The 24,881-nt window shown below is 59.4% G+C and overlaps 1 protein-coding gene across 1 annotated transcript in view; it reads left to right on the forward strand.

Moving 5' to 3' along the window:
* The window catches only part of SHANK2 (SH3 and multiple ankyrin repeat domains 2), a 617,206-nt gene extending 594,683 nt beyond the window's left edge, over positions 1–22,523 (forward strand). Inside the window, exons 20-24 of the mRNA XM_006893221.1 lie at positions 5,134–5,264; positions 7,312–7,423; positions 8,232–8,252; positions 10,578–12,945; positions 21,956–22,523. Coding sequence (XP_006893283.1) covers positions 5,134–5,264; positions 7,312–7,423; positions 8,232–8,252; positions 10,578–12,945; positions 21,956–22,523 — 3,200 coding nt within the window. The remainder of the gene's footprint in view (positions 1–5,133; positions 5,265–7,311; positions 7,424–8,231; positions 8,253–10,577; positions 12,946–21,955) is intronic.
* Positions 22,524–24,881: the final 2,358 nt, after the last annotated feature.

The raw sequence follows: 24,881 nt of genomic DNA on the forward strand, positions 1-24,881 counted from the left end.
AGGGCAGTAGGTGCTGCTTCCTGTGGGGAACAGGAGTGCATGACCCTCTGTCCCTACCCTGTGCACATGCCCCGCCCTTGCACATGCCCCCCTCTCTGTGCACCCCACCTGGTGCACATGACTCACCCCTGTGCACTCCCATCTGGTGCATGTACGTGCCCCACCCCTGCACACCATCACCCCCTAGCCCCCAATCCTCGCACACACCACACCTCGTGCACACACCATGTCCACACACACCCTCAGCCTCACACACACCCCATCCCCTGTACACCACACCTCATGCACATGCCACACACACACACGCCCCTGCACACTTCCACCCCAGCACATGCCACACCTCATGCACATCATCCCCTCCTGCATATACCCCACAGTCCTACCCCTGCACACGTGCCACCCTGCATACACCTCACCCCTGCATACCCTTAACTCCTTCCCCCGACTCCTGCACATGCCACACCTCACACCACATCCGCACATACACCCAGCCCTGCACATGCTCTGCCCCCTACACACGCCACACCTCACGCGCATGCCTCCCACTTCCTGCACACACTACACACACCCCTCTGCACATGCCCCACCCCTGCACATACCTCACCCCTGCACACCCCACCCTGCACACATCACACATCATGCACACACCTACACGCACACACCTGCACACGCCCTGCTCCCTGCACACACCACACACACAAACTCCCCGTCCTCCTGCACATGTCCAACACACACAAACCCCTGTATATACCCTTCCCCCTGCACACACATCCCACCCTGGACTCTCAGAATTTATGATCTTCTGACATCACCTCAGAAGAAAGAAAGCCTTCTCAGAAAGTTAAAGTAGGGTGACTGGGGGCTAATTTTCATCTAGTCATGACTGGGTGACATTTTAAGAAATGTTGGTCCTCAAGTGTGTGGGTTCTAAGCCCCCAGGGCTCCACTGAAAATCACAAGGGGCTGGGCCCACTGGACCTCCTTGTCTCGATTGCGAAGGGTCTGTGTCCAGCCCTTGTGAAGGAAGCTGTAATGAGGATATGCAGCCAACAGCCTTTCTTTAAGGCCTCATATCCAGCAATCACTACCTCAGAGACCCAAGATGGGCAGGCGTAGGTTCCCAGTCAACATGCCCCAGAGACCCTGGCCCAGAGGGAAGTTGTGAAGACGTCTGTTCAACAGACAGTCTGACAATCTGCTTCATCAGAAGGATGCTTGTGCTTGAGCTAGGGACAAGGGAGGGAGAGCAGCTGTAAAGTGAAGATGAGGTGCCCGCTGTCCAGCCAGGATGGCAACACACACCTTTGGTTACCTGAGGGCTGCACTGGATGGCAGTGGGGGCTGTGGGTATTCTGTGCACATGTCTGTACCTCTTACCGTACTCTTAGCTGAGCCAGGTGGTTCTAAATATACACTTTGCTTCCAATGAACACTAGGAGGCAGCACACGGCCAGCGTAGGCTTAACTGTCAGTGACCACAAAGGGGCAGGAGCAATACTGCATCTGCGTGCACATAGCCGTCAGTGACCACCAGGGGTAGCACACCTGTATGTGCATTATTGTCAGTGACCACCAGGGGCAGCACTTTACCTGTATCCACTTAGCTGTCAGTGACCACCAGGGGGCAGGAGCAATACTGCATCTGCATGCACTGCGCTGTCAGTGACCACCAGGGGCAGCACACCGTATGTGCATTATTGTCAGTAACCACCAGGGGACAGCACACCTCCTGTATGTGCAGTGCTTCCAGTGACCACCAGGGGCAGCACACCTGTATGTGCATTATTGTCAGTGACCACCAGGGGCAGCACTGCTCCTGTATGCCCTTAGCTGTCAGTAACCACCAGGGGGCAGCACACTTCCTGTGTGTGCTTTGCTTCCAGTGACCACCAGGGGCTGCATTGCACCTGTATCCACTTAGCTCTCAGTGACCACCAGGGGGCAGGAGCAATACTGCATCTGCATGCACTGCGCTGTCAGTGACCACCAGGGGCAGCACTTTATCTGTATCCACTTAGCTGTCAGTGACCACCAGGGGGCAACACCTAAACTGTATGCACTTAGCTCAGTGGCCCCCAGGGGGCAGCACTCCACTAGCATTAGTTTAGCTGTCAATGACCACTAGGGAGCAGCACCACACTTGTATGCTCATTATTGTCAGTGACCACCAGGGGCAGCATTGCACCATATCTGCTCAGCTCTCAGTGACCACCAGGGGGGAGTAGAGCACCTGTATCCACTTAATTGTCAATGACCACCAGGGGGCAGTGCACCTCCTGCATGTGCATCACTCCCAGTGACCACCAGGGAGCAGCACCACATCTGTGTGCCCTTAGCTGTCAGTGACCACTGGGACCAGCACACCCCCTTCTGTGCATTGCTCCCAGTGACCACCAGGGGCCAGCATCACACCAGTGTTACCTTGATGCCTCCGAGACGACCCAGCCCCTCTGTCCCTCTCCATGAACTGACTCATGTTGGAGCCTCAGCTGCTCTCTGGGAAATGAGACCAGCCTCCCTGTGGGGTCCCTGGGAGATGAGAAGTGGGACTGACAGCACTTTGGAACTCCACAAGAGTGGAGACCTGTGGGCCTCAGCTTACACACACTGGTCCCCAGCACATTTCCAGGGAGTTGGCCACATGTGCCATTCGGCCTCTTGCACCTTCTGGTCACACTGCACTCCCCCGAGGTGGCCAGGGGTGGTCCCAAGCCTGCTGAGGAAAGAACCAGACAGTGGCCCAGTGCATTGAGTTGGGTGTGTTAATGTCAGATGCACCTGTGTCCAGAAGGGTCCAAGTAGACTCCAGGCCTCTTGAAGGTCCGTCTGATTGACTGCAGCCGCAGCAGAGTCAGACACCCACCCCAGCACCAGGGCCATGAGCTCCAGCTTGTGTTCCTGGGGGTTCGGGGCTCCTCTAGAGCTAGGAAGACACTCCACAGGCCATCACCAACAGAGCTCCTGCTGGGTTCGAACCACTGGCCTTTCAGTTAGCAGCCAAGCACCTAACTGCCTCTTCACCAGGCCTACCACTTCTGCTGAACTAGCTGGGCACAGATGCGGTCTTGGCTCAGGTCTGTGAGGGGACAGCAGCTCACTGGGATGGAGGCAAGTGGGGATGGTGTGGACACCACAGCAAAGGGGTCAAGGGATGGTGGTGGGCAGCGAACAGCCTTGTTCAGCTGAGGCCCAGATGACGTGGTGGTTAGACCCAGGTCAGGTGATGGTGAGCAATGTGAGGCCCAGGTGAGGTGATATGAGGCCCAGGTGAGGTGAGGGTGAAGTGAGGGTAAGTTGAGGTGATGATAAGGCCCAGGTGAAGTGACATGAGGCCCAGGTGAGGTGATGGCACCCAGGGTGAGCGAGAGGCTGGAGCTGGTGTGCCCCCACCTGCAGAGTGACAGGAGAAAGGGTGGGCCTCTTTCTTTGCGTGGTGATGGCGTGGAAGCTTACCACCCACAGAGTCCGTGGAGGGGTGAGGTCAGCAAAGGAAGCCTGTGGGGTGGTGGTGAGCTAACAGAACAATGTGTCCATGCCTGTCCCTGTACCTGTAAAGATGGCTGCCTCAGACACCCCATGGGACAGTGCAGCTCTGTCCTGTGGGGTCACCATGAGCTGGAATCCACCAGATGGTAGTGGGTTGTTGGTTGGGCCAGGCCAGTGCTGGATGTTGAGTTGAGCTATGCTGCAGCCTCTGAGTGGGAGACTTGGGGACCCTGTGACAGTGAAGAGTGTGGGTCCTCGGGAAGGTTGCTGTGAGCTGTCAGGTGACTCCCCAGCACGCCAGCCCAGGGCGGAGGTCTGTGTGTGCGTCTTCTGGTGGGGACGTGTTTCTGGTGGCTTCGTGGTGAGGAGCTGCACTGCTGACGTAAAGGCCTGCTGTTTGAATCCGCCAGTGCTCCGTGGGAAGACGGCGCTCTCCTCTGGGTGATTTACAGCCTCTGAAACCCCACTGGACAGTCAGCTAGGGGCCGGTTCCGACTTGACAGCTCACAACAACAAAAACAAAGTCTCCGGCTGTGGAATGTTCTGGAAGATGGTTTCTGCTGAGGGGTAAAACCACACACCCCATGGTCCAGAGCAGGGTCTCCGTGATGACCACTCTGACATCTTCAACCCAAGGTCCACACCCTGCGGGTCCTGACTGGTGGCACTGTGGTTAAGGCTGACAGTTCATACTTGCCACGTGCTCCTCAGGAGAAAGATGTCTGCAGGGACAGGGCGGGCTCCAAGACCCCCCGAGACACTTCCTGCCCCGTTCGGTCACTCGCTTCAGAACCACCTTAGGACAGACACTGGCAGTCGGACTTTGGAGGGAGGTCAGCATCCGTACGTTCCTGGTGGCAAGGACACACGTCCCAGGGTGAAACGGGGAACCAGGAGGACATCTAGGAAGCTTCCTTCCTCAAGTTTTATATTCACGCTTTTCTTTCGGGATTTTTTTAATATACATATATCTAAGGATCACATATCTCTAATCCTTGGCTTTCTTTTTCAAAAATAAATGGGTGCCAAGAACAGTGTCAGTTCACTGAATTGTGAGTGTGGGTGTAGTGTTGACTGAAGTTGGGGATGTCCATCTCCAGGACCACAAAAGAAGAATGGAGGGCATGGGCCTGGAGACTGGAATTAGCGTCCTGAATCATGTACGTCACAGCCGTTGAAAGGGCAAACATTTCACTGTAGAGGTTTCATTGCAATAAAATTTTCAGAAAAAGTAGTTTTGGTTTCTACGATTTGAAGGAAGAATCATGACCCCAGACCTCCTCCTGCTTCCTGGCCACACCCCCACAGCCTGTGGGGGACAGCAGACCCTTACACATCTGAGCGCCTGCAGCCTGGCCGTGGGGACAGCCCCAGCGCTGTCCTGCGTCAGGACAGTTAACGTGGCACACTCGTGGTGCTTTGTGCAGCCCGGGCCAAGGCCGGGGGTTCCTGGGCAGAGGGGCTGTGTTCTGTGTTGCCGGTGGTTTCCTCCCGTCTGTGTCGTTGTCGTCCCTCCTGAGCGAGGGTTAGGAGAGTCATCTGGCCGCGAGGGGATGCGGGTTTAGCATGGACGCCATGCAGATCCCAGCCGGGCTCACATGAACGGTCACTGTCCGTTGTTTCTAGCTCTGCCCTTTTGTCTTTCAGATAAGCCCGAGGAGATCGTCCCGGCCTCCAAACTGTCACGGGCTGCCGAGAATGTGGCCGTGGAGTCCCGGGTGGCCACCATCAGACAGCGGCCCACCAGCCGGTGCTTCCCCTCCGTCTCCGATCTCAATGTGAGTGCAGGACCCCTTGGGGTCCCAGAAGTGGGTGGGCCCTGGCCAAGGGCTCCAGCACCCCACCTTTGACACGGGCAGGGCTCCCATCTTCTCAAAAGGGGCCCCAGTTCTGCACACAGGCAGTGAAGGCTGGGCGTGTGGGGACAGGCCCCTTGGTGGCTGGTGTGGCCTTAGCTCAGTGTCCAGGTCTTCTGGCCTCCATGTCCCTTCCCATGGGTGAACTCCCTTGGGTAAGGCCCCTGGGACCCAGGCCCCCACTGTCAGATGGAAGTGCTCGAGTGGGAGAGAGGCCAATACAGGTTGCAGGGCCTCTTCACAGGGCCTCCCTCAGGTACTCTTCACTAAGGTCTCCCTGCAGGGACTCCTCGCACGGCCTCCCCACAAGGCCACCCGTAAGGCCTCCCCCAGGGCCTCATCCAGAGTTTCCTCCAGGGCCTCCCCGCAGGCCCTCCTTGCTAGAGCCTCCCCAAAGGCCCTCCTCCAGGGCCTCTTCACTAGGGCCTCCCCACAGGACTTCCCCACAAGGTCTCCCCGCAAGGCCTCCTCACTAGGGTCTCCCTGCAGGGCCTCCCCACTGGGCCTCCTGTGAATGTGGCTGACAGTGAGGCGTTGACCAGCTCCCAACCACAGGCTGCCTCCACTGTGGACACACACCGTTAGGTCTCAAGGAGCAGCCTGGGGCCAGCCCTGCGTCTCACTTACAGACACATGCTGGCGCCCGGCTGATCTAAGTCTACTTACTGTTCCTCACTTTGGACCCGACTCCTGGCCCCGTGCGTGTCCACATAGAGCTGTACCCCACGGGGCTTCAGGCTGGTTTCTGGAAGTAGACCCCCTTTCTTCTGAGGCCCCTTGGGGTGACTGAACCCTCCACCCTTTGATCAGCACTGATGCTCGCCCCGTGATGCCTCAGGGGCATCACCTGTGGATTCACATGGTGACTGATTCAGCGTCAGGTTGCCATGCTCTGCTCTGCCCGGCCCTTAGTGCCCTGCCAGTCTGTGTGCCCACCTCGTCCCAGACCCTCTCCAGCCGGAGGTGGGAGGGAGCAAGGCAGCCCACCTGTGGGGGACCCCAGCTCCTCACTGGACAAGGACCGTCTACCGTTTTCATGGTCACCCCACTTCAGAGAGGAAGAAAGAGGGCTCCCATCGTGTAGGGAGAGGGGCAAGGTCTGTGTCCACGTCAGGCCCTGCTTGTCCACTGCCGTTTCCTTTCCTGCAGAATGTTGATCCTGGGCCCCTCTCGGGGACATGTGTCTAGTTCCACCAGTGACCAGGGTCCAGAGGGTGTCCCAGCCCGGGGACATCAGGGGACCAGGCCTTTTTGGGAGGGGCAAGAGTCGGGCAGGAAGAGGCCGGGAGTCGTGAGGGGCTGCCCCTTATGTGTCCTTGGGGACAAGATCCTTAGGGTGGGGCTGCCCCAAGCCCACAGGGATGGGACTCTGTCCATAGGGCTGCCCCCTGAGCCCATAGGATGAGGACCTTTGAGTGAGGCTCCCCTTGTGCCCATGGGGATGCAGACCTTTGGGTGAGGGAGCCCCTTCATGCCCACCGGAATGAGGACCTTTGGGAAGGGGTCCCCCCCACTTGCCCACAGGGACAAGGACCTTGGGGTGGGGGTGCCCTCTGTGCCCATAAGGATGAGGTTCTCTGGGTGGGGCTGCTGCGTGCCTGTGGGGACAGAGGCCTTTGGGTGAGGTGGCCCCGTAGACCTTTGTGAATGGGGACTTCTGGTAGGGATGGAGACCTTTGAGTGGGGCTGCCCCCTCGCAGCTATGGGACAGGGATCTCTGGGGAGGTGCCCTGTGGGCATGTGGGGAAGGGGACCTCTGGGTGGGGTTACCCGCAGAGATAGGGATCTTTGGGTGGGGTGCCCCCCATGAGCCCACCGGGATGGGAACCTCTGGGTGGGGGTGCCCCTGTGGGCCCATGGGGACAGGGACCTCTGAGTGGGGTACCCCAATGGACCTGCCGGAACGAGGACTTCTGGGTGGGGGTGCCCGTGGGGATGGGCAGGGTATCTCACCAGCCTCTGCTTGCAGTCCGTGTACGAGCGCCAGGGAGTCGCGGTGATGACGCCCACCGTTCCCGGGAGCCCGAAGGTCCCATTCCTGGGCGTTTCTCGAGGTACGATGCGAAGGCAGAAGTCCATAGGTAAGAAGTGTGGCCTCACCCGGAGAAGTTGCCCCTCGGCTTGTGGCCGGAGCCCTCGGCGCCCGCTGGGAGTTGCGCCCCTGGTCTATGGAACCAGGCCCCACTGCAGGGCAGCCGCCTGAGGCTGGGCAGCCGGAACTCCCAGCACAGATACTGAAATTGGGGTGGCCTTCTAATTGGCAAGCAGGTTTCTGGGGCCATGCCAGCAGCGGGTGGGAGGGGGTGGTGGGGCCGGCAGGACGGGCCAGGCCCCCATTCCCACAGCAACGGGCTGCTGCCTCGCGCTTCGGGACGAGCTCCAGGGGACACACTTCTGGGGGTGGTCGAGTCGGGGCTTGAATGCGGGCGACATGCCTTATTGTCTTGTACGAACCAGCTCCATATCTTCATCCTCACACAATGAATCCTACAAATGGTGTTATCGGCCGGGGTGACGTCCCCTGAGAAAGTCGCTTTGCAAGGGTCCAGCCTGGCATTTACCTTATAAAGTCCCACAGAGGTCATGACCGTGGCAGCAGGACACCAAGGAGCCGCTGGCCACTTACAGAGACCAGTGGCCGCTGGGCCACCGGGGAGCAGGCTCGGCCCTGGGCCTGCCTGGTTCTGGCCATGCTGCTGGTGCCTGGCAAGGTGGCGGGCATCTGGTGAGCTTGCCATGCGTCCGAGGTGCGTCTCCGCATGCAGTAACTAGACAGGACCACTGGGCCTCAGACTCGGCCAGCCGGCCAGTGAGCTCAGGGCTGGGCGAGTCTTGTCATGTGTTAACCGTGTGTGACCTGGTTAATAACAGCTCATTTCCTCCTGTCAGACAGCAGAATCTTTCTATCAGGTCAGTGAACCCTCCGGTTTGGGATCCGTAATCTGAATGTGACCCGGCTAACTCTATAAGGCATATTCCTAAATTATCACTCCTTGGGAACACGGCTGCCACCGGCCGCCTCATAATCAGAAGCCTCACCCCGATTGTCCCCCTCAAGGAGTATGTGGTTTTTGGAATAATAGCCTTATTGAGTGGAGGTCCCCGTGGGGATAAGTCCCTGTGGCTTGTCACAGGGGTTCTTGGATGTGAAGTGACTCGTTTTGCTCCCCTGGGACCCTGCATGCCCACCCTTTAGACTCTAGGTGGTTTGTCTGTCTGTCCATATGTCCGTCTGTTCCCTGTCTCCTAGTGTGTACCTTGCTGGTGTTTTCATTTCTTTCTGGGAGACCCCACCACATCGCCCCCAACCAGCACACTCAGAGCACTGTCAGGCTGATGGCGGGTCCCCAGGCCCTGGCTAGAGGGGTCAGCTCTAGAGCTGCCCAAGGACCTGGAAGTGCTCCTGGATGCTGCTCAGAGGGCGTTGGCTCAGGATCCTGTACCAGCCAGGGCCTGGGCTGGTGTCTTTCGGTAAAAGATGGAATCTGGCTGCCTCCCAGAGGGCATGTCCCACAGCCAGAACCACCCTTTCGCTGAGCCAGCCCCCTCGAGCCAGCATTCCAAGGGATCAAAAGATGCCCAGTACACACAGCCCTGCTCCATCAGCAGAGAAGTTGGGCTGCAGGACCCAGAGGAGACAACCTGGGAGAGGCCAGTGACACCGATTGAGCAAGCTGGAATGTCTGATGCCCAGCCCTAGTGGCCCATCCTCACCACACCGCAGATACGGCTGCCCCAGACCCTTACAGCCTCACATGGCTTCAGATGGGACAGCCCATGGGGGTGCCAGCCACACCCCTGACTCAGCACACATAATCTCAGAATCCCAACACACATGCACTCACATGTATGCACATGCTGGCACACACCTGCAAGTGTATGTACACTTGAAAAAGTGGTCACATGTGCACACAAACATGCTCACACACTTGTTCCTACACACAGCCATGCACATGCCCAGAGGACAGGCAGGTCCAGGCCCCGCCCGCACTGGCCAGGCACATGCACATTCATGCACACACATGCACACCCCCCACGAGCACACGTTCACACATGCGTGCACACCCACACACGTGCACATGCCCACACAGGTGCACACGTTCACACGCATGCACACCCACACAGGTGCACATGTTCACACATGTGTGCACGCACACACGTGCACACGTTCACACATGTGTGTCTACCCACACACGTGCACATGCCCACACATGTGCACACGTTCACACATGTGTGCACTCACACGCGTGGACATGTTCACACATGTGCACACACCCACACACGTGCACACACCCACACATGTGCACACGTACCCACACGTGTGCACATGTTCACACATGTGTGCACTCACACGTGCGCATGCCCACACATGTGCACACGTTCACACACATCCACACCCACACGTGTGCACATGTTCACACATGTGTGCACTCACACACGTGCATACGTTCACACATGTGCACACCCACACACGTGCATACGTTCACACATGTGCACACCCACACACGTGCACATGCCCGTGTGGGCACACGTGTGTGCACTCACACACGTGGACATGTTCACACATGTGCACATGCACACGCATGTGCACACGTTCACACACATGCACACCCATACCCGGGCATGTGTGCACACATGTGTGCACACACACGTGCCCACACATGTGCACACGTTCACACATGCACGCACACCCACACACGTGCCGAGACCCACACACATGCACACACACGCACACTCCTACACACGTGTGCACGCCCACACGTGCACACGCCCACACACGTGCACACCCGCCCACACCCACACGTGCAGACTCTGACACATGCACACGCCCACACACGCACAGACCCACACACGTGCACACACCCACACACGTGCACATGCCCACATATGTGCACAGACCCACACACTTGCACACACCCACACGTGTGCACAGACCCACACACTTGCACACACGTGCACAGACTCACATGTGTGCACATCCTCACACTCAAGCACACATATGCACGCACATGCTCGTGCACACACTGCATCCAGAGACTTCTTTTCTGTTCCCCCTTTTCCTGGTGGCCCAGGAAGGGGCCTGTGACTGACCCCGGCTTTGTGGCTGTGCTGTGCTTTGTGACACATGTCTGCTGTCCTCTGTGCCGTGTGTGGACGTGGTGGACACACCCCTCCGGGGACCAAGGCGTGGGCTGCCAGGCGCCTGCTGACCACTGCCCTGGTGTCTGTTCGCAGGGATAACCGAGGAGGAGAGGCAGTTCCTGGCCCCTCCCATGCTCAAGTTCACCAGGAGCCTCTCCATGCCCGACACCTCAGAAGACATCCCCCCGCCGCCCCAGTCTGTGCCCCCTTCTCCGCCGCCACCCTCCCCCACCACATACAACTGCCCCAAGTCCCCGACCCCCCGAGTCTATGGGACCATCAAGCCTGCCTTCAGCCAGAATCCCGCCACCAAGGTCTCTGTGGCCGCCCGCGCCGACACGGTGACCGCCACCGCGCGGGAGAAGGGCGCCTACTACCGGCGGGAGCTGGACCGCTACTCCCTGGACTCAGAGGACATGTACAACCGGGCCATCGCCGCCCAGGCCAACTTCCGCGGCAAGCGGGGCCAAATGCCCGAGAACCCCTACTCGGAGGTGGGCAGGATCGCCAGCAAGGCCGTGTACGTGCCGGCCAAGCCCGCTCGGCGGAAGGGCATGCTGGTGAAGCAGTCCAACGTGGAGGACAGCCCCGAGAAGACCTGCTCCATCCCCATCCCCACCATCATCGTCAAGGAGCCCTCGACCAGCAGCAGCGGTAAGAGCAGCCAGGGCAGCAGTGTGGAGACGGACCCGCAGACCACCGAGCCCGGCCAGCTGCGCCCCGACGACGGGCTCACCGCCAGCAGCCCCTTCGCCGCGGCCATCGCCGGGGCCGTGCGCGACCGCGAGAAGCGGCTGGAGGCCCGGAGGAACTCGCCCGCCTTCCTCTCCACCGACCTGGGAGATGAAGATGTGGGGCTGGGCCCCCCTGCGCCCAGGACGCGGCCCTCCAAGTTCCCCGAGGATGGCGAGTTCAGCGTGGAGGACGGGGCCGAGCCGCTGGCCTCGCCCACGCTGGCCACGGCGCCCAGGGAGCCCGAGAACCACTTTGGTGGCGGGAGCGAGGTCAGCGTGCAGGGCGAGCCCGGGAGACCGCTGAACCCCACCTCCAAAGTCAAGGGCCCCGAGGCCAGCCCTGAGAATTATGTCCATCCACTCACAGGCAGGCTGCTGGACCCCAGCTCCCCTCTGGCGCTGGCGCTGTCGGCCAGGGACCGGGCCATGAAGGAGTCGCAGCAGGGGCCCAAGGGGGAGGCCCCCAAGGCCGACCTCAACAAGCCCCTGTACATCGACACCAAGATGCGCTCCAGCGTGGAGCCGGCCTTCCCGCCCGCGGCCCGTCCCAGCGCCCGCGGCCCGCTGCGGCGCCAGGAGACAGAGCACAAGTACGAGGCGGAGCTGGGCCGGGAGCTCAAGGCTGATGACAAGAACATGCTCATCACCATCGTGGACACGTCCCAGCAGCGCTCGGCTGGGCTGCTCATGGTCCACACCGTGGACGCCGCCAAGCCAGACGGCTCCCTGGAGGAAGAGGACCGGGCCACGCAGGGGCAGCCGCTGTCCACCCGCCCACCGGAGGGGCCCGAGGGAGGCTCAGAATCCGAAGGTGCTTTGCAGCGCTCCGCTGCCCCCGAGCCAGCCGCCACGCCCAGCAGAGCCATGGTGGCAGCCGGCTCCGTGGAGGAAGCGGTGGTCCTACCATTCCGCATCCCGCCCCCGCCTCTGGCCTCCGTGGACTTGGACGAAGACTTTCTTTTCACAGAGCCATTGCCACCCCCCCTGGAGTTTGCTAATAGTTTTGATATCCCCGATGACCGCTCTGTCCCCGCCCTGGCCCCCGCCGAGCAGGCCAAGCAGAAGAGACCCGACGCGCCCCAGGCCCCCTCCTTGAACTCCGGCCAGCCGGCCAGCTCGGTGGCCACCAAGAAGCCAGCTGGTCTGTCAAACTGCCTGCCTGCCTCCTTCCTGCCTCCCCCCGAGAGCTTCGACGCCGTGACGGACTCGGGCATCGAGGAGGTGGACAGCCGGAGCAGCAGCGACCACCACCTCGAGACGACCAGCACCATGTCGACCGTGTCCAGCATCTCCACGCTGTCATCAGAGGGCGGCGAGAATGCGGACACCTGCACGGTCTACGCGGACGGACAGGCGTTCGTGGTCGACAAGCCCCCAGTCCCTCCGAAGCCAAAAATGAAGGGCGTCATCCACAAAAGCAATGCGCATGCGCTTTATCAGGACGCACTGCTGGAGGAGGACGGCGATGGTTTCGGGGTCCCCCCGCCCGCCCCACCCCCACCCCCCGGCGGGGTCCAGGCCGGCACAGCCAAGATCATTCAGCCACGGACCTCCAAACTGTGGGGCGACGTCACGGAGGTCAAGAGCCCGATTCTCTCGGGCCCCAAGGCGAACGTCATTAGCGAGTTGAACTCCATCCTGCAGCAAATGAACCGAGAGAAATCGGCTAAGCCGGGGGAAGGTGTGGACGCGCCGGCCGGAGGCAAGGCCACCAGCCTCACTGCCAGGTAAGTTCCACCCCGTGGACCCAGCAGACGTGCGTTCTCCTCGGGGATCCACGCAGCACAGCGGGGACAGCGCCTCCGAGGACACAAGGACACGGGGACACGACACTCCCACACAGAGACCCCACGGATGCACTTGCACCAGCCTCCTGTCTGGGCCAGGACCGCCGAGAGGGCCGCCCATTACCCATCGAGTCCCCCCCCACTCACTCGGCCGCGTCTGGAGGGCTGTTGATGACCGCTCTCAGGGGACTCGGTCACCAGGCCAGTCTTCTGGGTGGAATAGAACTGCCAGCCTTTAGGTTACCATAGGAGGAGTGTGGTAACTTAGTGCCGCCCATAGAGGGCCCCAGAAAAGTCTACTTTGGCTCGGGGTCAGTCACAGGAGGGTGGCCATGTGGGCTGCGATGGGGGGGGGGGTGCGCATGTGTGTGTGCACGTGCGCGTCTGTTCTCCCCGCCTCTCCCCGCTGGCTGGCTTGGGGACACGTGAAGGCTCCTCTGGGACCTCACTCTTGAGTTTAAGCAGGAAGGTGCCCCTCCCACCAGCCAGCACACCCTGTCCCCAGTGACCTGCCTGGAAAATGCCTGCTGTTCCCTCAAGTCAGCCACTGGAAACAGGGCCATGTGGGACTGCTGCTTCTAAACCCAGTCAGGAGGTGGACTGAGGCACGCCGTTCTAGAACTGTCCTCAAAGGAGTCTACCCGTGAGCTCGCCGTATCTCTCCCCATGCTTCAGGGCTTGGCTTTTCTCTGTCCCCCGATTGTGTGATAGACAGTTCCCTGTGGGGCTGTTCTGATGTGACAGCTCCCAATGTGACAGCTTGTGGTGTGACAACTCCCCTCCTGGTGTGACAACTCCCAGTGTGACAGGTCCCAGTGTGACAGCTTCCTGTGTGAAAACCCTGTGTGACAGCTCCCAGTGTGACAGCTCGCAGTGTGACTGCTTGCAGTGTGACAGCTCTCCTCCCGGTGTGACAGCTCCCTGTGTGAAAACCCTGTGTGACAGCTCCCAATGTGACAGCTCACAGTGTGACTGCTTGCGGTGTGACAGCTCTCCTCCTGGTGTGACAGTTCCCATGTGACAGGTCCTGGTGTGACAGCTCCCATGTGATAGGTCCCGGTGTGACAGCTCCCTGTGTGAAAACCCTGTGTGACAGCTCTCCTCCTGGTGTGACAGCACCCTGTGTGAAAGCTCCCTGTGTGACAGCTCCCCTCCTGGTGTGACAGCTCCTAGTGTGACAGACCCCTCCTGGTGCAACAGCTCCCCTCCTGATGTGACAGCTCCCCATGTGACAGTACCCATGTGACTGTTCCTGGTGTGACACCTCCTTGTGTGACAGCTTCCATGGACACCTCCCCGTGTCATAGCTCATATGTGGCAATGTGTGACATCCTCCTTCTGTCCGACGCTGCCAAGCTCCTGCTTTGTGGTCTGGGCCTTGAAGTCCCTCCTGACCCGCCTGCCACGCTGCTGTGGAGTCCACTACCTGTCTGTTGGTCAGCTCTGTCACTGGACATCTCAGGAGGCTCAGCTACCACCTCCAGCTTGCGCAGAGGGATGTCTGTAAATTACTCAGTAGCCCCTTAGCAGGACACTGTCCTCCACGAGGGCAGTTTAAGAACCGACGATCCACCAAAAGAAAACGCTGACACGTGGCTGCAGCAATGGGCTCAGATGCTGCAGATTGAAGATGGCACAGGACCCAGCAGATTTCATTCGACTGCGTGCGGGGTCCCTGGGAGTCAGGGTCAGACGACTCAGTGGCCCCTAACAACACCTGCATCAGGCTGACACCAAAGAATATGTCTAACCCCACAGCTGTCAAGTGGACTCCTGCCCACGAGGACCCTCCAGTGGGCTCCTGAATCTTCAGGGGAGGAAACTGCCCCGTCTCCCCGAGAGCGGCAGGAAGCTGGGAACTGCCGACCTTCCAGTCAGCAGCCCAGCACCACGCCTGGAGCACCACAGCCATCATACATACAGTTTCCAGTTCTGACTCCCGATGAGGTTGAAAGGAAGTCCTCAAGGCTGACCCCCTTGGCCCTGCAGCACTGTAACTCCAGGGGTCTCTGATGGTCTCACTTACCCTATTGTCGCTGTCACGCTGTGTGGAAGACAGGACACTGGGTCGCCTTGTCTGAGGGCTGGACTTCGTGCAGAACATTCTCCCATAGGTCTCTCAGCACCCCCAGAGCAGGAGAGTGGGCGCCTCTTATCCTGGTCCTGAGGATGCGAGGATGAGGGCCACTTGCCCCCGTGCACAGCCAGAGGCGAGGAGCTGACATGTGGACAGAGGCCGCAGAGCTGCACTTCAGCACCTGTCCTCTGCCGTCAATGCCACGGGGAGAACAGACCATCCTGGGGCTGAGACGGCTTTGCTGCCCGCAGGCAGGTCCAGGGCCTCGTCCACACCACCTCCACGGCGCAGCCGCCCCTGGCTCAGGCCCCCAGCCCACGTGCTGCCCACCATGGACCAGGGACTCCACTCACCCCCAACGTGGATGCCTCCTGGGGATCACACGCTGAAGTCAGGATCCCAACTGACATGTTTCTAGGTTTTCCTGCCCACAGTGCCCTGGGCGAAGCAGGGTGTCCAGCACCATGGCCTCCAGAGCCCTGCTGTTGACAGAGGAGAGCCTCAGTGTGGCTTCTCTGGGCTGTTCCATTATTTACAGCCTGAGTTGCTCACACAGAGAATATTCAGCAAATGCCAGGGATCTGTCCCCAGGCACCTCCAGACAGGGCTCCGCTGAGGAGAAAGCTGCAGGGCAGCAAGGGGAAGCCACGTGCCAAGGACACTGCAGGGAGGTGTGAAGTGGACGTCTGACCCCCAAGCTGTTTCAGCTTGGGCTGCTGGTCCCCCACTGGTCAGGCATCGCCCTTTAAGAGGAAGTGTCTCATTAGCCTCTGAGGAGCGAGACCATGTGGCAGGTAACACACCTGAGCCAAGCTGAGCAGCCGGCTCTAAGGGGCCCAGCAGCTAGCCAGAAGCAGCGGCAGTCACCAAGTGGCCAGCACCACCAAGCTTCCAGAGACCAAGGACACACAGCCAAGGCCATGCTTGGAGCAGGACCAGGTCGGCTCTCCCCTGCAGAGGGCCAGGGACGTGCTCAGAGTGAGACCAGAGGCTAGACAGACAGAGAGGTCAGTCACCTTGGTCCCGGCTGCCATCGTCACCTTTGCTTCTCTGCCACTAACAACTTCGCCACATGTTTCAAAGACCGATCGATTGGTGCGCTCAGGGATGGCAGCCATAGACACAGGCGCAGTGACAAGTCAGAGGAGGCCCGTGCCCATGGGTCCTGGACAGAGCTGTCTCAGCCTGGCTGTCCTCGGTATCAGTCAGTGTCCCTCCATCTCCTGAGACCCCCCCCCCCCCCCCCCCACCCCCCCCCCCCAGTATCCAGCCCTGCCGGGTCCAGCCTCCTCCTCTCCCCTGTGTCGGGCACTAGGTGAAGGGCTGGGTCCTCTCAGCCAGGTTGGTGTCTCACCATCACCTCCAAATACATCTCGGAATTAAGTGACCCTGGACCAGCGGAGGCATGAAACTGGATGCAGAGAGACTAGTACTGGGGGACAGAAGTGTGTTGCACTGGGGAGACAGATCCGCCGCGCTTTCTGGGGTGACAGACAAGCTGCAGGACAGAACTCTCATTTCCATGGAAACAGGTTTGGATGGCCGATTCAGAGACCTGCCCAGCCGACTGAGTGGGCATCACCTCGCTGGCTCTGAAAGTGCTGAGGCCTCTGAGTCCCCCCTAAGATCCCAAGGGCCGTCTGCTGTCTTCTCATACCTGGTTAGAGCCCCAGACAGCACGGGTCTCTGCCCAGTCAGTGCTGCAGCCCTGCGGTCCAGCCCTCCCTTCCGAAGGTGGCCCTGTTGGCGACACGGCTGGCTCTCGCCGCACGCTGTGGCTGTGGGAAGACTTTTATCAGCGCTGTGCTTTTCCAAACCAAAAATCACACCCACTGCCGAGCCTGCCACATTGCCGTCGAGTCAGAGCCGACTCCCGGCTGACCGTCCGCTGGGTCCTTAGCAGCTGAGGATCACATGGGAGGAGACTGCCCGTCTCTGTCTGGCAGAGCAGTGGGTGAGTTCGAACCTTCAGAGAGGCATCACCTTCGGGTCAGCAGTGTGGCTCCCGATAGACCATGCCAGCCAAGCAAAGGTGCCTCTGCGTGTGTCCAAGGCTGTAAATCCTTAAGGAACCAGCTGCCACACCTCTCCCACCGAGCTCGAACTACCAACCTTCTGGTTAGCAACAAGATGCCTTCACCACGGTGTCACATTGTTGTTACTGTTAGGTGCTGTGGAGTCGAGCACGACGCCAACAGCCCTCGGAACAGCTCAGCTGAGCCTTGTCCTGTCCCGTGCCAACGTCATCACCTCTGGCCCACTAGAGCCCATTACTGTGGTCACTATGTCATCCCTCTTTTGGGGTCTTGCTGCCACTGAGCTGTGGTGGGAGAATACTGGATACCCCGTGACTTCCAGAAGGGCAACGGCTATGTCCTGGAAACGGTGCAGCCAGCGCACTCCTTAGAGAGCAACGGTGTCACCTTAGCTCTTTATAGAGAGAAGTCGTCGAAATCCAGTCCACTTTCAACGGCCAGTTCCAGCTCTGTGACCCTGAAGGAGGGCTGAGCCGCCCACACGGTTTCCAAGGCTGTCACCCCGTAGAGAAGCCACACTCCGTCAGGCGTGCCGGGGGTGCAGACCACCGGGCTCAGTCCTCCTGTCTCAGCTCCACGGGACATTGCACTGGAGGGGCTGTGTGGCCGCTCTTGTGGATGTGCATGCTTTGCTTTAGGCCTGGCTCTCTTCCCAGGTGTGTGATGCTGGAAAGCCGTGTGCACCCTCACCCCCAGCCCCAGCCCACCTGTCCCCTGCCTCCACTGCTCCTGGCTGTGAGTGCGCAGAGCCACTGTTTGACACGGGGTGACGGAGTTAGGAGGCACTTGCCGTCATGCTGGGGCAGCAGAGTGAACACGCGTTCATTCATGTGAAAAGCGGACCACCCCTTGGGCACCAGGCTAAGCCCGGGGTTCATGGCTGAATAAGAAAACACCCATGGCCACACCCTTGTTTGCAAGTGACATCGAGTCCCAGGCATGACAGGTGCAAAGGTGGCGGGGGCTGCCGACGTGTGCAGGGCAGCACATGGCAGGGAGGTGATGCTTGAAGCACTTGAAGAACCAAAGTGGGCAAGGAGTGCCAGGGGTACAGGGCTGGCGAGTGCAAAGGCCAGGTGGCCACCCAGCACTCCCCCCACCAGGGAAAGAGCACGGCCAGCTGAGGGGGCTGGGCACGGGGAGGAGCTGACCACATCAGAGCAGGAGCAGCACTCAGACATGTGAGCAAAGGCTGGTTCCTTGACCACAGCCCAGCGGCTGTGTAATCGCACAGTGGCCACAGGAAGAGCCCCCGGCAGGCCCCCGTGGGTGTCCAGATGCAGAGCCGGCGGTGCAAGGAGGAGATTAGCAGCACCAGGGCACTCTGCCTGGCCTAGGGCTGTGCTTTGACCCAGGTGCAAACACAGGTCCCAGGAAAGCCAGGCATCGCTCCATCTTCTACTGGTACTTCCCGAGGAAAGGCTGTTATACTCCCCCTTTCTGTTGTTGGGGCCTCCATCTGTGGAAGGCCCCCACCTGTGGAGGACCCCTGCCTGTGGAGGGTCCCTGCCTGTAGAGGGCCCCCGTTTGTGAAGGGCTCCTGTCTGTGGAGGGCTCTGGCTTTGGGTAGCCCCCTTCTGTGGAGGGCCCCCACATCTGGAGGTCCCCCCCACCTGTGGACGATCCATGCCTATGGAGGTCCTCCACCTTTGGAGGGCCCCCACCTATGAAGGTCCCCTGCCTTTGGGGTGCCCCACCAAACTGAATTAGTAAATCGTAAAAAAGCCTTTTGAGTGTTTACTCCTGATCCCTTACCTAGTGCAAAAGAGCACATGTCATTCACGGCTCCACGTGGATTTGGCTTAAAAGACGGCGTGGAGAGAGGCTGCCCAGGAAAGGGCGTGTGAATGAGTCTGTGTGTGCTAAATCAGGGCCGCACTTCCCACGCGTATCACCCAGAACCCAGTGGTTGCTTGGCAACGTGATGATGTGCGCCACAGAAGTACCCAGTGCATCACTGCAGTGGGGTGAACGGGACATCATCTGCCGCTGAGGAGGGCGGCCGGCAGCCCCAGGCACCCGCGCTTGCCTGGTAATCCCTTTAGAATCTCTTCTGCCTCCCCATTCGGTAGGGAGTGTGGCCAGCTCGGGGAGGGGCAGGGGTGGGGGCATTATCAGCTGTTGTAGACCAGAGGCAAAGCATGCAGCCCAGAAGCCCTCCCAGCTGGGTGCACTGCTCTGTCTTTCATTCACAGCATTAGGAACCAGCCCCGTGCTGGGGGCTTCGGCCAGCCTCCCTGCAGTGCCCCTTGGACAGCTCCTTCCTCATTATGCGCCTTCACACGGGGCTCCGTACGTTTCCAACGCCCACAGGGACTCCAGTTCTGGACCAGGACGTGGGCCCCGCCTACGTCCCCATCAGCAGGGGGCTGGCACGGGCGAGGTGGTCTTGGAGGCGGTGCCACTGCTCTCATCCCGGGCAAGGGCTGCTGCTGCGTGTTCTGGTCGCTTTTGCAGTGTTGTCTCAGCCGTTCCCTTTTGTGCTTTCATTTGCTCCCGTGATGGGTGTGAACAGAAGAGGGTCAAGCTGAGTGGAAGTAAGTGCAGCCCGCCGCGGGGCCTCTGCTGTGTGCTCTGTCCTCCTCCTTGCTGCCCACCCGTGTGACGTGTCCGGAGCCTCTCTGCTCCTTGGCAACACAGCTGCCTGCACAGCCCCCCACTTCTGGTCGTGGGACCTCACTGGCCTTCTTCCCTCACACCCACTGCGGGGCGGCCAGCCCCTGGCTTAGAGATGGCCACTGCTGTGGCCACCTGGGAAGTCACCTGCCTCTGCTTCACAGAGCCTCGTGAGTGACAAGGTCACCCCACCCCTGCTGCCGTGGGGGTGTCCCCCAGAGTCTGGGTAACAGGCACAGCCACCAGGCATACACACTCAGCTTTCTGGGTTCTGAGCAGGCCCTGGGTCTCAGCTGAGCTAAAGTGTTCCTGTGGGGAACTTTCAACTATGCAGGATCCCCCTGCCCAGGATGCACAGAGAGCCCTAAACAGCCCCCAAGACCCCCGCTGAGGGGGCCGATGCCCCACCCTGAGTGCACCCACCACCTCATTTCCAGTTTTATTTTCTCTTTGTACCACGTTAGCCTTCCGATGGAGACACGCTTGAGAGCTGGGGGCAAGCTGAGGCAGGCTTCGTTTGATGAGGAGCATTCCAGACGTCTGGCCTGCTGTCTCGTCCACCCAGGCTGGACCTGGAGAGGGTCTTCCATGCCTGCTTGAGCACTGAGAGGGGTCTGCAGGCTGCCTCCTGGAGCCTCCCAGGCCCACAGCCCACCTCACAGAGGCTGCTGTCCCTGTGTGGGACGGCCAGGGCCAGCAGAACTCTGATCTGCCCCTGACGAGGTCAGCCGGGTGCTAGAGGGGAGCCTTCAGAGGCTGGCATGTGCCTGCTGGTGCAGCCAGTATTCCAGCTCCAACAGTTGGCACACCCCTACGAGAGGCCCTATTGGGAACACAGCCCAAGGGACCAGATGTGAATGCTGCCTGGGTGGATGCGTGTCCCTGGAAATGGTTCTCCTGGCAATGGGATGGACGTTTGCTGGAACACTGCTCCATGCTTAAAGCAACAGTCGCTCACGTCAAGTCGGGACCTGTCACAAGGCTTAGAGGCAAAGAAGTAAACAACTGGTGGGTTTATTCTAATACACAGTAGCAGAGAAAACCAGCTGCTGCTTCGTTGAAGGATAGAGCTAGCCAGGGCACAGGTGGGCCTGCAGGTGCCGCTGGACTTGCTCCAGGTCGTGCCCGTGGGTGTCGTTCTGTGGGGCGTGGCCCTCGGATCCAGCAGGTCACACTGAAGGCCGCAGGAGAAACCCAGGCCTGCCTGGTGCTTCCCGAAGGGCGGTGTGAATCTGGGCCGTTCAGGGCAGACACAGGCACCCACCCTGAGGGCAGAACTCAGTCCAGGACAGCGAAAAGCATGGATCAGGGCTCCAGGGACAGTTCAGTTGGAGTGTGGAGCCAGGAAGCCCGCACTGGCCTTGGCTGGACAGTGAGGGAACAGATCAGGCCAGCGTGAGGATGACACATTCCTGGGCCCGAGATCTGATGTCCACTCCCTAGGAGTTACCCAGCCAGCTGGGTGGGTTTGGCATCACACCAGCCCCCGGTTGCTAGAAAGTCCAAGGCCCACTCTGAGGGAGGACGGTTCCCTCGGATCCTGACTTCCACGGCCAGGACAGCCGGTGTATCCTTGAGCCCCTCCGTGGCCGTCCTGGGTGATGCCTGGCCGCGTGTGCTCAGGGCCCAGGCACCACCGGATGGCGGGGGTGAGGGGGGAAAGCCCTCTCCTTTGGATGCATCAGGACAGACTGATGGGTCAGCGGCTATTGTAGTACGGATAATTTGGTCAAACTCTGAGTGCCCCAGCCCACACAGTCATGAGAATTTCCCCTCCTGGAATGGGGCCAGCCTGGGAGGCATCCTTCCTGCACCCACTTAGGAAGGTCTGGTGACAAACCGTGAAGGGCATGAGACGTCACTGTCTCGAGGGGATATCACTGAACATGGTCTCCATGGGAGGCAGGAACGTGGTGTTGTCATTGGACACATCACACGAAGCCCTCTTTCCACGCCTTTGAGCCCTGAGAGGAAGCTCCCAGCCCACACTCCCACGACCTCTCGCCCAGGCAGGCCCACCCTGCCCATCCACTGGGCCAGTTTGACGTGCTCTGATTCTCTCGGGAGGGTCCTGCCTCCGCTGCTTTCCCCCTGCTCTCAGCCAGCACCCCTTCTGGACGTTCTGGTGTGGTGTGGGTGCCCCCGCTCTGTCCACCCTCAGCATCTCACTGCCCTTCTCTGGTGGCCCGGCTGGTGACCGTTCTCTCTCTCGCTATTTCAGAGGCCCGGACGTCATGAGCGCTGTCTCAGGTACACGGAGCACCACGGTCACCTTCACTGTCCGTCCCGGCACCTCCCAGCCCATCACCCTGCAGAGTCGGCCCCCCGACTATGACAGTAGGACCTCAGGAACAAGGCACGCCCCAAGCCCTGTGGTCTCCCCAACAGAGATGAGCAAAGAGATCCTGGCTGCTCCGCTGGCCACCGCCGCGTCCCCCTCCCCGACCCTCTCGGACGTCTTTAACCTTCCGAGCCAGCCCCCTTCCGGGGACCTGTTTGGCTTGAACCCCGCAGGACGCAGCAGGTCGCCGTCCCCCTCGATACTGCAACAGCCAATCTCAAATAAGCCTTTTACAACTAAACCGGTCCACCTGTGGACTAAACCCGACGTGGCGGACTGGCTGGAGAGTCTGAACCTGGGTGAGCATAAAGAGGCCTTCATGGACAATGAGATTGATGGCAGCCACCTCCCAAACCTGCAGAAGGAAGACCTCATAGACCTCGGGGTGACTCGAGTCGGACACCGGATGAACATCGAAAGGGCTTTGAAACAGCTGCTGGACAGATAAGGACGGCCATTCTTGACCTTCACAGACTCCTTGTTATAAGTAGAGATGGGCTTACGCTGAAATCGCTGGACAGCCAGGCCGGCGGCCACCCCCACCCCGGGTCTGTCTCCTGATACCCAAAGAAGCGTGGGGAGCCCCCATGCTGGCTGAGACCCCTCGGCACTCTCGGGATGGGGGCTCCTGGGTGGTTTCTGTCAAGCTGGACAAGGGGAGGGAGGTGTTCTCACGTGGGAAGGGCCCTCCCCCCACCTCTGGCTCGTGCACACAGGTGACCTCACTCGGCCTGTGCCCCGTGGGCAGACACACAGGATGCGCCTGATACCTCCCCGCTCTGCGTCCGCGTCCTGTCCCGGGCAGCACCCCTCCCGCAGGCCGGGCCTCTCGCCACCTCTCCCCACTCCCCTCTCTCAGTCTCGCCTGCCAGGCCTGTCTACCCGTGCCTCACCTGTCACCGTGGCCGGAAGGGCCAGCAGCCGTTCTTCTGTCCCACTCTGGGCCTTCTCCTCCTGCAGCGAGCTCCGTGGCCGCGAGGGTCTCGGTGGTGGTGGGCGTCCGAGCAGGATCGTGCCAGCTTTGCTGAGCTTTCTTTATTTCTTTCTGCAAACGTATTCGCATCTTTCCAAGGTGGTCACACAGGTGCCACATGGAGTTAGCCAAAGCACAACGTCACGGTCCCCAGGACGGAGGCCTGGCCAGCTTGCCGCGGCCTTGCTCCGGTCTCCTCGAGAGCTGGCTGCCAGGAGGGCCTGGCGTGCGTGGGAGACTGGCCTTCTCCACCTTCCGCCATTTCTGTTTCCACTAGAGATGGGTGAGCTGGGCAGAGGTCAAGGGGGAGCGTCCACCCTGGCATGGAGGACCGGACCCAGGCTGGTGACAGGTGTGCGCTGCCCCTGAACCACCGTCCTCACAGGGTTTGCGGGTACAGTGCCCTCCGCGCTGAGCTCTGCCAGGGGCAGCACCTGGTAACGTAGCTGGGAAGATGGCACTTCAGGGCCTTTTTCTCCGTCTCTGGCTGTCCAGGCATCCCACCAGCTTGTCTTAATTGTCCGGCAAGTTCTTTGAGGCTCCACTGGGTATGGCGTGGCGACGGGACCCAGGGTTGACAAGATGGGTGGTTAGAGTGAGGAGGTTTCCTGGGCTCTGGTCTCCCCTCCGCCGGGCCGTCCACGGGCCCTGCCTCCTCCTCGTCCCCCCAGTGTCCCTCCTCCCATGACAGAACCTCTTTACTTTCTAAGCAAGGCCATCAGTTGCACATGCGGGAGGGGAGATTGAGTCAGGCTTCCAGCACATTCTCCCACGTTTGGCAGGTATGTGAATGTCAGGGTCAGGGTTTTGCTTTCGTGATGATTTCAGAATCGACCTAGCCCATCTCTAATTATAAAACATGATTTATTTTCTTTCCTTTTTTTTTTTCTTTATGCTCACAATCAAGTGTCTGATTAGGTCTGGAAAAGCCCTAGAATGAATACATAAAATTTAGCAATTTAAAAATCTCTTTCTTTACTGCAAGTTTAAATAGTTGTACAGGTAGTTTATAAGCACAATATTTTAAGAGAAAAAAAAAGTGGCTGGTCTGCTAGGCAGCCTTTGTTCCACTTCGTGCTAGCAGGTTAAAGAAAAAAAAAAATAAAAACTTTTGTGATTTAATACTACTATTTCTGTGGAATAATTATAAAAAGTCTGACCTTTTTAAAACAACCTTATTTGGATGCATCCGAACCAGCAGCGCTGTGTTATATTTTCTATCTTTGCTAGAACTTCGTCATCAAAGGACAATTATTTCTTCAAAAGTGGTTACAATTCACAATGCAGCAGTTTCTAAAAAAAAAAAAAAGAACAGAACACACACACACACACACACACAGAGACACGCACCCCTTTTCCAACCACACACTCCGAATTTGGAAAACAAATCTTCCCAAATGTTTTCAGGTCAATCCTGGGACTTGGACGATCAGTCTAACAAGGTGTCCATTGAGGAGTGAGGCACGTTCCTCAGTCCACTCTCCACTGTTCTCCGTCATCAGATGAGTGAAATACACTAGAGAAACTCCACGCTGAGAGCCCACAGGAGCCCACAGAGGCTGCCCGAGGTTTCAGAAAACAGACACATAAATGGTGGTTCCGCCTTATCTGTCTTCCATTTGTTGACCTCTCAAGGTTCAGTACGTAGACTGCTTTTCCCTTCGTCTACAGCTGGTGTGACCTCTCTGCTCTGTGCCAGGCAATGCTAGAGAAGTGGAAGGGAGTCGCTGGTGGACTGTCATTGGTACCAGGGGGTGGCTTTGGGCCCCACTGACCTCTGACAGATGGTGGGTGACAGCTGGCTGTTTCTCCCTTAAAACAACTTCAAGCCAC

This window comes from Elephantulus edwardii, unplaced genomic scaffold (assembly GCF_000299155.1).
Source record: "Elephantulus edwardii isolate Elephantulus edwardi_28Jun2011 unplaced genomic scaffold, EleEdw1.0 scaffold00126, whole genome shotgun sequence".
Taxonomy (NCBI): domain Eukaryota; kingdom Metazoa; phylum Chordata; class Mammalia; order Macroscelidea; family Macroscelididae; genus Elephantulus; species Elephantulus edwardii.